The 14,359-nt window shown below is 36.3% G+C and overlaps 1 protein-coding gene across 1 annotated transcript in view; it reads left to right on the forward strand.

Annotated features, from left to right (window-relative positions):
• Positions 1-14,359, forward strand: part of SRGAP3 (SLIT-ROBO Rho GTPase activating protein 3) — a 95,227-nt gene that overhangs the window by 20,341 nt on the left and 60,527 nt on the right. The window contains exon 3 of the mRNA XM_015821262.1: positions 8,014-8,076. Coding sequence (XP_015676748.1) covers positions 8,014-8,076 — 63 coding nt within the window. The remainder of the gene's footprint in view (positions 1-8,013; positions 8,077-14,359) is intronic.

Consider the following 14,359-nt stretch of genomic DNA (forward strand, 5'->3'; position numbering starts at 1 on the left):
CTGAAAAAAGTGACCATTTTTCACACTTTGCCTGTTGCAACATCCCCGTGTTCACGTGATCAAAATTTGTATGCTTGGCAACTGGTTCATATTTATGACGATTGCAGTATCCCGGGGTCATGTGATCATCTTTTGTGACCTCCTGACAAGCAAAGTCAATGGGGAAGCCAGATTCACTCAACAACCGAGTTACTAACTTAAGAACTGCAATGATTCACTTAACAACTGTGGCAAGAAAGGGGTGATAAAATGGGGCAAAACTCAGTTAAGTATTGTCTCATTTAGCAATGAAATATGAGCCAGTTGCCAAGCATTCAAATTTTGATCACATGACCACAGGGATGCTGCAGTAGTCATAAGTGTGAAAACCGGTCATAAGTCATTCAAACAATCACCAAATATTCATTTGGGTTGTAAGTGAATGACTACCTGTACTTTAATTGAGAGGTGACCTGAATGGATGTTAGACTAGAAAAAAGAACCATTCATACTATTGTTAGTACTAAACTAAACTAAAAGGATCTAGAAACTGAGTGGAGAATGACCTAAATACTAACAGCAAAAATCACAGTATTGTACAAGGCTTTGTTGCTAACCAAAGCTTAATGGCAGAAGTCTGAAATTACTTGGGAGATGTCAGTTCCAGCCTAATTTTAATAACTGTATGGCAGAATTTAGCAGCATCCAAGAAGTACAATGAAAAAAAACTTTAAGGTGATTTTTCCCCTCTTGTTTAAAAATAAGTCAAATATAACTGAATATATTGGATAAGTAAATTTGACAGCATTTGGATAATGGTTACTGTCTGTCTCTGACATTGCTGGTCTGTTGCATATGGATAGGCATCCAATCATGCAAAGTTATGAATCTTGTGATAAAGGCCTGGGAATATATGATGATGCTTGTCTTGTCTTATCATGGTAGCTGATTAATCAATAGCCCCTAGCTCTTCTCATTAGCACTGGTATAACAATATAGAACAATCATTTTCTGATTCCTATAGTTTTACAAAAGAGGAAGGATGTAACATATAAGAAAGGTTAATAGAATATAAGTGGATTGAACTTTCAATCCATACTGCCAGAGTTTAAATGTTTGAGTTCAATCTTGTCAGGATTCATATTTTCAATACGATAAAATGTGCTATAAATTTCCCATTAATATTTCTGGAACAAAATATTTCTAGCAAAGGTCTTCAAAAGATTTATACAAGGGGAAAATGGTTCATTTAGTTCTGACAAAGAGCTATGAAATATTGGTCTGTATTAGAATTGAAATGGAAACGGGCAGGTCACATAGCAAGAAGAACTGATGGCAGGTGGACCAAGGCAGTCATAGAATGGATCCCACATGATAAAAAGCATCCACGAAAGAATCCTAAAACAAGATGGATCGACGACATCCGCAAGTATTGCAGGCCCAATTGACAAAAGAAAGCTCAGTACCGTATTGGTTGGAAACATGCGGAAGAGGCCTTCATCCTGCAGTGGATAGACAATGATTAAGATGATGATGGATGATTTTATCTTTAATTGGGCAGTTGTTCCTGACTTTGAGAATCCATATTTTATTTCTGGGATCCCTAACCATGTTGAACTGATGTTTGGAATTTTGTGGGAAGATTTATATACTTTTGCAAAATTGGGCTCATATAGAGCCAAATACATTCTTGGAATTAAGAAAGCTTGAATACCTTTTTACATACATGCACATGCGCACTCAAAGGGAATATAAAAAGTAAGGTGGGGACAGGGACTTTGATAAGTGTAGTTGAGTTGCTCATGGAAAACTGCATTGAGAAACCATACCCGTTTTAATTCATATAATCCATTATTTCTATTATTTAAACGGACATCTTTTCTTTGTTTCTGAAAGTAGTCCAGTTAATAATTTATTTTTTTATTTACTTAAATAATTTATATGGCTGCCCATCCCATATTGGTAACTCTCAATGGTATATATGGATTAAGAACCTAACAATTAAAAACAATAACCTATTAAGCCTAATGATACCTTCCAATCAAAAAATGACATCAACAACAGAGTTTGCCTAAACTCCAGAGGAATAGCCAGGTCATTGCTATCATCATCACCACCACCACCATCAATTAAAATTAAATTAAATTTATATGCTGCTTGACTCCCAGTGACTCTGTGTGATATTCGGGGTTTTACAAAAGGCTACCAGGAGCAGGGCTATTTGGATCTTTAGGAGAAAAATGTTCCATAAGGCAGGCACTGAATTCGTTCTGAATCCAACAAGGTGATATTGTTGAATAAAGGGGCCCTGGATCTGGTGGGTTGAGCAGAAACAATAGGAAAAAAAATGATTAGCTATTCCTTGGATAATTCTATAATTGACCATAACTCTGAAAAATACTTCAGCTCTTGTTACCTAGCAAAAATAACTTTTTTTCCTCTTTCACAAACAACATTTTGTTACTAGTAGAATTTCCTGGTCTGCTTTTCTTCAGCAGCCATAAAGCATAACCTGTTTTATGATATCATAACTCTGTTTTTGCTAGAGATGCCTGTCTCTAATAGTACAGTGATCGCATTATGTTACTGTTCTGAGTGGAATAACATCCTATGGAAACTATGGGTCAAACCTGAACTGCATAGTAGTTAGGAACTTCTACTGGCTGACTTTGGATTTATGATTCAGGTCTGGAGTTTTATTATTATTATTATTATTAGGCTCTTGGGATTGGGTTGCTGATGGAACAGAGGGTCTCATCTTTCAAAAGCTGGGGCATTTGTTATAAAAATCTGTGCCTGAAAGACATGATTTATTCTCGGGCACCTAGCCTAGGGCTTTTCATTAGTTACCCTGATCTGGTGTACTCAAATAGCATTTACTTTTCTGTTGATGGTGTGGCTCAGGGAGGTATAAACCTGTCTCTCAACTTCTTTATATTGTTTAGAAGCGACACTGATTTGTTGAAATGGTCATGTAAAGCTATCACGACAAAGGACCTTTGTCCTCTAGTGGTTGTGGTTTGTTGTTAAATAAAACTCCTCCCTAGTGCAGCAGCAAATTTTTTTTAGGAAAGGTTTATGGCAGAGTAGATTTGAGAACTAAACACTGAAGCTACAAACTAGGAAACATCTTGGATCTTGGCAATGAAAATATTTCTGCACCCCAATTACTGCCTTTCTCTTCCTAACATTATCCTTTTATAGAAAAACAAAATTATTTGCAAAGAAACTGTCATGCTCACGGCCAAACAAGGTGTCCTTCGACTGATGGTTTTTTCATATTTTATTTATGTATTTGTTTATTTAGATTACAGGCTGCCCAATTCCTCAATTACCCTGGGTGGCTTACTTAAAAAACAACAACAACATATAAAATTGAACTCAGTAAAATAGCACAAATACCAAAACCAAATCAAAATAGATCATCTCCAAATCAAACAAAACGAAGGGGAAGAAAGGGTGGGGGTTTGTGTGTGCCACGATAACCCTGTCTCTAAGTCCTCAAGAAGAATAACTAGGTTTTTGGTAATTTCCTAAATGACTTAAGGGTGGAAGCCACATAAATTCTAGAGGGCAGGTATTGCAATAGAGAAGGCATGCTTTCTGCATCCTGAAAGATGACATTCTTTAATCAATGGGACCTGCAGTACATCCAGTCTGCTGGACCGAACTGGATGGGCAGAGACCACTAGGGGTAAGGGATGCTTCCAATTGCCTGCTCCATGAAGGGCTTTAAAAGTGCACGGCACACTGAAATTAATTGGCAATCAGTGAAAAAGCAGCAAGCTTATATGTGTCTAATACAGTGCATCCCTCACTGCTGTTCTGCTTTGTTCTGGACTATCTGTAACTTCTGGATGGTCTTCAAAGCAGCCTCATGAAGAGTGCATTATGGTAGTCCAAATGTGAGGCAAGCAGGGCATGAATAAATTTCTGAAGGTCTTCCCAGTCCAGGAGCCCCGAACGGGCACACCAGATGCCCTTGTGCAAAACACTGTGCCCACAGCTTCCACCTGCTTAATGAGCAGGAACTGATAGTCTAAAAGGGTTCCCAGATTGTGATAAGTCTCAAATGGGAAAATGCAATCCTTCTGAAAGTTAATAATGGAATATTTTCAGATCTGATGGAACCTAAAACACAACATATTCATGGAGAAATATATTGTATGCTTCTTCCAATTTTAAGTTTCTCTAGCTTCCTTTCTGACATGTGATGAGTATTTATTTTCAATAATTCAGGGAATGATGATAAATGAAAAAAACTTAGCTTGATTAAATCGTTCATTTTGATTAGGGATCGATTCTTTTCATGTAAACTTTTCTCCATAGCATATATTCTATAACAGGGATGGGTATGTATGATCATGCAGATGTTGATAGTTTTCATCCACAGCATCCTAATTCCATTGATTGTAATGCTGACAATTGTTTTGGAGTAGTGATTTGGTAACATCTGGCAGATCACATATCTTACTTGATAGCAAGCCATATTTATTCAATGGTTTTTAGATTCAGGACTTTTTGATAGAAGTGGGTTTCTTGGCATGTGTATACACATACACATACGCACACTTATGTGATGAAACTGTGGTTCATTAGATTATAGTACTCACATTCTATTTGCCATTATTAGAAAATCTAGAATGAATTACCCAGAAAAAAAAGATGATCCTGAATAGTTCTAGAGGTAATCTTTAGGAAATACGGTGCGTCCACCTATGAAGCAGTATCCCACCATTGTATTCTTGAATTATCAGCGCAAATTTGTTCTTTTTTGTTTTCAACCAAGAAAAGATTAGCATTTTTCTGTGTAAAATATAAAAAAGGACTAGACATTAAATTATTTTAAACCCACCCCCCATCCTCCACCCCCACAAACAACTCTGTTTCATATGAGTCAACATGCTGTAATTAACAAACTGGACCATTTGGTTGAAAGCACAGAAAAACCTGGTTGAGCCTTTCTTATTCATGACTCTTTCCTTCCTGATGTCCTCTAGGCCAGACATGTCAAACACAAGGCCCGGGGGCCTGATGCGGCCCGTGAAGTGGTTTCATGTGGCCCACGAAACCATCCTGGAAACAGTGAGGTAACGGCCCCCGCTGCCTTGGCCTTGGCCCTGGCCGACCGGGAGCCAATGTACAATTTTATGGTGGCCATCTATGCTGAAACGCATTCAGCTCCACAAGGCCGTCTAGAAACAGCGAGGAACCAGCCCCTGCCGTGTCAGCCCCATCCCCTGGGTGCATGCTGGGGAGGTGTCACCCTTTGTGAGGAATGAAGAAATGGACCGTGCCTTGGCGCTTGCCCCGGTCCCACCCCCTTCTGCCAGAGACCCTCAGATCTATCCCACTCCTGCCCAGGCCCCCATAGGCACCCTTGACGCGAACGATGTAGAGCTGGCCATGCCCACCCAGTAGGCCACACCCACTCCATCCACGCCCACTCAGTAGGCCGCACCCACCCTGACCGCACCCACCCGGCCCCCCGAGGGCAACTGCAATGCTGATGCAGCCCTCAATGAAATTGAGTTTGACACCCCTGCTCTAGGCCAAGCACTGAAAATGCCAGGGCGGAAAGCAGATTTCCCTCCTTCATGTAAAAGTTACCAATAATGAAGGGCTTACATGGGAGTGGGAAGGAGAAAGGACAGGTTTTTTTTTTTTGCTTTTATGTTGGTTTCCCACTTTTGTTTACTAAAAGTCACATATGTAAGTCGTGTATATGTGAGGAATGTGCTCATGGCATGGGTTAACAGCACTCACAAAAAATGGAAAAAGAGCACTTGTAACTGTTAAACAGTTTAACATGGGGGAAGGAGTTGAAGCACCATCTATAATAAATATTGAGATTTTGGGTATGATATCTGTGTGGTGTCTGTATTTTCTTGGCCACTGAACAGCAGTTGCAAACTAAGTGTTTGAATAGAGATAACAGGAGGAGGCCTTTTTCCATCTGCTTGCAATTTAAGAACTCATGCAAATGTTCTCCTTTTTTCTTTAAGGCTGGAATACATAATGGAATTGCAAGCTTTATCCTTTACATGTATGAATTTCCTTCATCCTCCATTAGCATGACTGGGGATTATGTTATCTTTGCTAGTCCCCAGTTAAGGGAATAGCAATGATAACATAACCTTTAATTCAGAATACAGATTAATGGATTTATACAAGCAGCGTGGAATGAAATATCAAATAATGTTTTTGTTCTGTTCGATCTGTCCAAAAAAAAAAAGGCATGGAAAAATGTATAGATGTCTGAATTTTAGCCAGCCTTGTTACTATATTTAATTTATTTGCCAACCATACCTATGTGCCACCCAAGTCAATAACTCTGGGCAACTCATTCAATTTACTTGGTACAAGTCTAGAAATCATATCTGTATTAATCTCTCATGCAAGGATAATATTTGTCAAATATGGATGGAGCATTTGTTAGATAAATTTTAGATAAAAATCAGTATAAGCAAGTATGGGTTGTATGAATAATAATAATAATAATAATAATAATAATAATAATAATAATAATAATAATAATAATAATAATAATAATAATAATAATAATAAAAAAGTTGGAAGGGACCTTGGAGGTCATCTAGGGCCAACCCCCTGCTCAGGCAGGAAACCCTATACCATTTCGGACAAATTGAAACAAGTTTAAATCCTAACAATGGCTACAAGTATTTTATAAAGCTCTATTTTGCTGGAAATAGAACAATTTTGGCTTCTTGAATGAAATTAAAATTTTGCATGATCAAAGCAGAAATTGTGTGTGTGTGTGTGTGTATTATAATTATAATTTTGGCTTCTTGAATGAAGTTAGGATCTTGGTTGATTAAAACTTCAGAAATGTTGCATGTGTGTGGGTCAGTATCAGTGTCAGTAATATGCAGTGATACAGTAATATGCAGTGATACACATACACATGTCAACTTATTCATATGATTTGTGTTATATCATGACACTGTGAATTCTCACTCCTTTAGGACTGGGGAGGAAGGAGCTGCAAATCCACTCTTTTGCTTATATCAATTGATATACTCAGAAAAGTTTCCACTTTCCCAAAATCATCTATTGCGCAATTGATGTACTTGCCTTGTGTCACCATCCCGCAATAGTACAGTTAAACTGTTGGGTTCTTGTTGTTTTCTGAAGTTGGTATTACCAAACCAAGTAACATCAAGGCATGAAAAATGAAGCTTGTATATAAAATACATAATTTTTGATCTATTTTATTCTTGCCAGACCTGTATCTTTTGCTTATCTATATTCTTCCTTTGCCTTCACCTCTGCTTCCTGGTGTTTTATTTCTGTTCATCCCAATCATTGAAGTTATATTTAACACATTATGTCAAGAATGTTCTTAGGCACTGTGAAGAATATAAACTTTTAAGGTAACTTTTACAATTTTTACAGACTTAACCTATAGTGCCATACAATGAAGCTGCCCTACTTTTTAACCAGAAAATTCTTTTATACGTCAAGTACCACTGGTAATTTTGACAGAGAATCTGGATCCCACAGGACAGAAGTAAAATGTGCATTTTTCCCCAAGAACATAGTTCTGGCATCCTCTTGTTATATTTATCATTGATGGAAAGATATGAATGCTTAAAGTTTGATGACTTCTCCAATGCCCTGGGCATTTTATGACACACATGTCACATCTAGTCCTTCAGCTGTCCCTGTCCTGCCTGCAGTGTTGGCAGCATTAGCAGCACTGGTGGGAGGCTGGGGCATTGATGTTATGGGGTGCGGGCCATCAGGGGGGCATCCATGGGGGCGGGGCGGCATCCCTCCATAACAAGTCCAGTTTCTCCTTGGCTCCTTGGGAAAATAATTGCCCACCCCTGCTATAACCTGTGGATATTTACATGACTGGTTGAGGATCACTGCTTTGTAGGATCAATGCTAATCCTTGTTTATCTGCAGCTTCAAGAATGTTGAAAGTGCATGTTTATTCAGGTTTTTTTCTTTACACCAGATCTTGGGAACTTTATATATTCAGCTTTCTGTTTTCATTTTGTATTGCAGAGCAAGGAAATTGGTCTTCAGATGCATGAAGAACTTTTGAAGGTTACGAATGAACTCTACACTGTGAGTAATTTTACCCTGGGACTTGTGCCATAACATTCAGGAATAAATATACATGATGGCGTGTGTGTGTGTGTGTGTGTGTGTGGTCTACTAATACAGAGTTAGTATGATCAGTTTTGAAAATTTCCAGATATATTTGAACCAATTAGGATTCATCAGGGAAAAGGATGCTATTTATACCAGAATTGAATTTCAATCCTTAAAACAGATTTTCTTCAATATGATTTGTGGATCAGTCTGAAATTGCATCATCTATTACAGTAAAAGATGGGAGTAGCGATTTTATCTTATTTCTTGGCTTTATTTTTCCAGAATGTTTTTCTCGTTGGGCCAATTCTTTTTCCATTTTAGCTTTTCTGATGTTCTGGCACTTAGTAGCAATACTTTTCTTTTTTTAAAATAGCTCTTCTGACATGTTTATAATTTGGTCTACCATTGTCTGTCCTTGATTTTAAATAGTTTTAAATATTCCTCCTCCTCCTCTAACCATATTTGTTACTTATTTATTGTCAGCACTGGTATGTTGCTATTCAAAACTAGGTTTCTTAGGGTAGCTTATAATACAATAAAGTGTTGTTAAATATTAGCAACATTGAAAATACTGCAATCAGAAGAGTGATATAAAGTGTCTTTAGATATATTGTATACCTGCTGGGTGGTAAACAACTTAGTATAATATTTTAACATAGTATTTTAACATATTTGGGGTGAATATAAGTTATTTGAGGAAACTAAAGTAGTGGATGGGAGCCAAGGAAAGAGCTGGTTGCACAGATCCAGCGGTCAGACCAGTTCATTTTTCATTGCAACTTTCTTGGAGATGAAAATCACATGTAAATAGATCAAACTAAGGTCTTGGTGAGACTTCCTGGTCTTTTGTAATGGATTTAAGTGATCCATAAGTTTTGTACACCAAAACTTGGAATATGCAAGTAATGTGGTACTTCTGAAATCCTGATGCAACCATAAGTAGCCTATGAGAGTCATTGTTTAAAAAAGTGGAAAAAGACAATTCAAAAAAGTTAGAAATCACAAATAGATTATTCATGATAATCTACATTCAACAGGGCATCTTAAATTCATTTAACAATCTTTGTTTGCAGTTTACAGTATATTTTTGATTATTGATGTTCAAGCAATATATTCAAAGTTTTTCCTCACAGTTTAATTAAATTTATAAACCAGTTTTGACTGATATTCTACCCGAACAATGCTTCTGTGTAATAATTATGAGCAAAATACACTGGCCTAAAATTTTTGTGTAGCTACAAAATTCTTAAACCTTTTCAAAATATCATGGCTTTATTAAATATTCAGGCATTATTGCTTTAAAGAAACCTATTTAGCAAACACAACAGCATTTTTTAGAGATTTTTAAAAAATGGTTTTGTATATGTGAGAAAAAAAAGAATGAGAATTGTAATAAGATTACTGAGTTACAGTTCAGATTTATGCATGACTGTCACAGCTGATTTGATTTTTATAATAGTCCATTCGCTTAATAGGATACTCTAATTCTTGTTGTGTTATCTGTGGCATATTTTTCTAAACAGAAAAATTAGTTCCTAAATCATGATTTGATGTCAGGATGCTTGAAAAATAAAGTGCTAAGATATTTTTAGGTGTTGTTTAGCGGCTCGGTATTTAAGGGCATTAACTGGGAAAATGTTACCCTTGTCTTAGGCAAGGAGAATGTTTTTTGTAGAAGGAAAAAATTGGTAGCAAGTGGAACAGTATCATGGATTGATGAATTATCTCAGGCCTGGGTTTTTGAACCACACTGTATCTAAGATAGCAAACTCTCTACTTAGATTCACAGTTGCTTTGTATGTTATCTTTTCCATGTTACTATGCATTCTGAGCATGTAACATTTTTGTTTGGGAATTACCTGATATGCTGTGCCTACCTGAATTTTGTACGCTTCTGTGGAAAAATGTGTTTCCTATTTCAATTTAACAGGATGATTATGTGAAATATTTGCATCATAGGAACTAGTGTATATTATTCAGAGCCTAAAGTATCTAAAGTATGATGCACTGCTTCTGCAACACGAAATAATATATAGTTGGTGTTTGTATTTATTGTAGAGAAAGCACACCAAATGAGACAAAAAGCAATATTCTTTACTAAGGCTCTTCTTAAGAATAGATAACGAGTATTAAAACTGTACTTATAGCTCTTGCAGGAAAATATTAATTGTGTGGATTGTATGTGCATACTTCATAAGAAAACAGAATAATGTAACAGATTTTAACTCAAATTAACTTTCTAATCCAGTGTGTCTTGTCAACTTGAAAATGTGTGGACTTCAACTCCCAGAATTTCCCAGCCATTTCTGATTGGAATGCTCTGGAAGTTGAAGCCCACACATTTTCAAGTTGACAAGATTCAGAAACACTGGTCTAATCTAAAATGAAAAGACCCCAGAGGAGAGTCCAAATGTCAGCTAAGGCACATCCAGCCAAGTCCTTTAGAACATTGATTGAATTACAGTTGACAAATGAGTAGATAGTTACGTAACATGAGGTGCTCTAAGCCAAAATGTCCTGTTTCGGGTTTTTTGTGTGAAAGATTCTGCCAAAAGCTACTGCAGCATAAAAAAAATGTGTGTGCAGTTATTTAAAAATGGTTACCTTTTGTATTCTTTCTTTAATTTTATTCTATTCCCAGTTTCTTGTCTACTGTATAGAATACTTCAATAAGACATATTGCTGCCTTAATATGTTGTTTTAAAAATAAAGCTTATTTACATATTTGAAAAAGCTTTTGAGCCTTACAAACTTTGCTGGAAAAAAGAGAGGAAATTATGCCTCCATTTATTGGTAGTTTCTAAGTTAATTTGAGAAAAAACATTTTGGGAAGATTGATTTACTCCCTACCCTTATCCCAAAATAATGGATTCAAGAATCATATGAATTCCGAGGATCATGGATAACCTAATGCTCTTCTTTAAAGATTAAATCTATTACTTTCAACCGACCCTGGATAGCAGCCAGGGAAAATGATGCCACATTCCCTGTAATAGTGAAATTAGGTAGTCCATACAGCCTCAATTAATAACTTGGTAAGTGCCATTTTTTTAAAGGAAAATTTCTCGTTGACCAAGGCAATTCCACATCAAGTGTATTACAGTTGACTAAAGTGGATGTTACTAGAGTCTGAGCGTCTAGATTATTTTTCTTCTTTTTTTCATTTGTACGTATTGTGCATCACCAAGACTGGGATGGCACATAGAACCTGTAAAATAAATAAATACAATATCCCTTAAGGCTGTGAGCCACTGATTTGTTAATAACGTTTTATTCCAGAGTTCTTACAAATAGCAAATATCCATGTGGAACAAAGTCGACATAGAAGATGGTACATATATGTAGAAAACTATAATAGAAGCTGTAATAGACTGGAAAAATGCAACATTTGTATTTGTGTTATATGTATTGGAAAGATACCAAGACTTGAGAAGATATAGGTTCTTCCCAGACAATAGATTTACAGCTACTTAGACAAAACAGGAAACTCTGTATATTCTCCATCTACTTGCTAGTTGTTAAGTCAGAGGAAAGGAAGACTGGAGGGCATGCATGTGTATTCCTGACTTGCTGACACTGCTGGAGAATGAAGAGTGTTAGAGAAGGAGATAAAGTGTATCAGTTTGTCTAAGAAGACTTGTCCAAGAAGAAAACAACATTGGACAGCAAGGATGAGAGCTGAATTATTATGGGACTGACAGCAATAAGCAGAGTCTGCCGAGAGCTATGTGCAAGGAAAGGAGAATCAGTCTACAATCTGAAATAAATTGAGGTGCACTATATTCCAAATGACTCACTGATATATAATGTCCAGGAGAAATTGGTCTCCTATAGTAGGAATGGATAGACTAAGACTATGTAAAGAGTACTGTGAAAATGAGAGAAAAGATTAAAAAGACTTTTCCCAGAATTAAAGGAGCAGAGTCAGAAATAAAAGCAGAGATTACATGTTATATGAGCTCAGTCCATCAAGCTAAGAGAAACATTGAAAACTCCATAAATAAGGTAATAGGCTTATAGGGAGATACCTGGTGTGTAGATTAAATTAGGTATAAAAATAGGATTAAGTCTTTATGTTTGTAAAATTTAAGCACCGCATGTTCATCTATGGAGCAATAAATGGAATATTTTAAAGATGAAACCTGTAGCTATTCATCTGTCTTGCTTGGGCGAGAACAATTCAAATGGAACCTGTGACATGGCACATTAATGATACTTTTTAATTGTTTAATTGTTTATGTAAAAACAGTTTAGAAAAGGTTAATGATAGGCACAAAACTGATTTAAAGCAGCACTTTTTTTCTAAAAAAAAAAAAAAGGTGCCAGAACTCACACATGTCATACAACCCGCCTTACCTACCCTATAAGGTTCCATCCCAAAAAAGGTGCCGGAACTCCGTTCTGGGCGTTCTATGAGAAAAAAAGCCCTGATTTAAAGTATTAATATTGCTACTTGCCCCTGATATACCTTTCTAAATTATTCCTCTGCAGTTTCAAACTAGGCTTGTCAGAGAGTGTAAGCTTATCATGTGAATAAGGATCAGTAAGGGTTGGCAATGACCTTTGATAAAATCAGATTTTGCAAGATAAGTGACTGTAGATAATAATCTCTGCAGTCTACATGTCAGGGTTGCAATCAATATTTGCACATTAGCATTTAAGAAAAAACCTGGATGATAGATTGCACAGACAGCTGGATCCTTATTTGTCTTAAAAATCACAGTTATAGAAGCTTCACTGAAGAAGGCTGGAAAACTTTATTAAAAATGTATAATACTAAACCTTTAATAATAGTGGGACAAAGAAATACATTATTATGCTACTAAATAGGATAACAATCTGGACAGGACTTTTCTTGTTTTTATAGATTTAATGGTATCTATAATTTCTTTTAGCCTCTTGTTCATGTGAAATCTTAGGAAGTGCTGTATTCTATAAAAATAATTAATTTTACTTGTTACATTGAACTCAATATTATAAAATCAAGGGTATTTTTTTTAAAAAGCTGATTTATTGAGTCAGAATAGTTAAATACTTTATCCTTGATGTCTTTATAGTAGAGATAATGGTTAGTAATTTACCAGGTCTTTGATCTCACTTGCTAAATCTTTGCTTTATATGGCTATTCTGTTTCAAGTATAAAAGAGAATTAAGTTCCTGTTTAATATTCATAAAAGCATATAATTCTGATGTACTTTGCCTTGCATGTATGCTCAAAATTTTCTTAACATTTTGTCCGCATTTCTTGTAAAGAAATATACCTTATAAAAGAATGGGATTATTCTTTTTATAGTATGATAATTTATACACACGCACTATAAACATTGTACAGTACATATGTTAATGATGAGTAATGCCTATATTATATTTATTAATTCATCCAAGTAATACACAAGATGGCAGAAAAAAAATCAAATGAAGAACTGTTTTGATGTGGAAGTTGTGAAAGATTTCTGTTGTGAAAGATTTAAAATTTGCCACATCCACCAAATTAAAACCTAGTGTAGAAGTGTGCAGCATTTTGCATGTATGAGAGTTAGATTCAGGTTGAGTGGTATTCCAGACTAATAAGAGATTTAGAACTTGATTGAAATCTTTGACCATTTTTATCTGATACACAGCTGAGGTTAAAAACATCTGTGTAATCTAAAATAAAGTTCTTCCCCCTCTTTCTTTCATACATATACACATGAAAAACATCTACATAATCTATATGGAAATTTAGGCCCCTTTTAAGGGTTATAATGCATTTATTAAAACCCTAAACATAGTATTTAAAAAATTCTGGGGGGAGGTCTCTTATTTCTTGTACCATCACAGATCCTGAGCACTTTATTTATTTATTTATTTATTTATTTTATTACATTTATATCCTGCCCTTCTCCTTACGGACTCAGGGCGGCTAACAATCAGATAAAATACAGAAATACAATACACATTTAAAATTAATTAAAAAGAAATATTTAAATCTGATCCGATTAAAAGTGATTAAAACCCCTATAAAATCCCTTAGGCCAGTCCCGCAAGCTGGAACAACCATGTCTTGAGGGCGCGGCGGAAGGAAGGGAGATCAGGGATCACCCTGATCTCTGGGGGCAGTTCGTTCCAGAGGGTGGGAGCTCCCACAGAGAAGGCCCTCCCCCTTGGGGTCGCCAGCCGGCACTGTCTGGCTGACGGCACCCTGAGGAGACCCATTCTGTGGGAGCGTACAGGTCGGTGGGAGGTAATCTGTGGCAGGAGGCGGTCTCGAAGA

This window comes from Protobothrops mucrosquamatus, unplaced genomic scaffold (assembly GCF_001527695.2).
Source record: "Protobothrops mucrosquamatus isolate PMUCROS unplaced genomic scaffold, P.Mucros_1.0 scaffold1290, whole genome shotgun sequence".
In the NCBI taxonomy this organism is placed as follows: Eukaryota; Metazoa; Chordata; class Lepidosauria; order Squamata; family Viperidae; genus Protobothrops; species Protobothrops mucrosquamatus.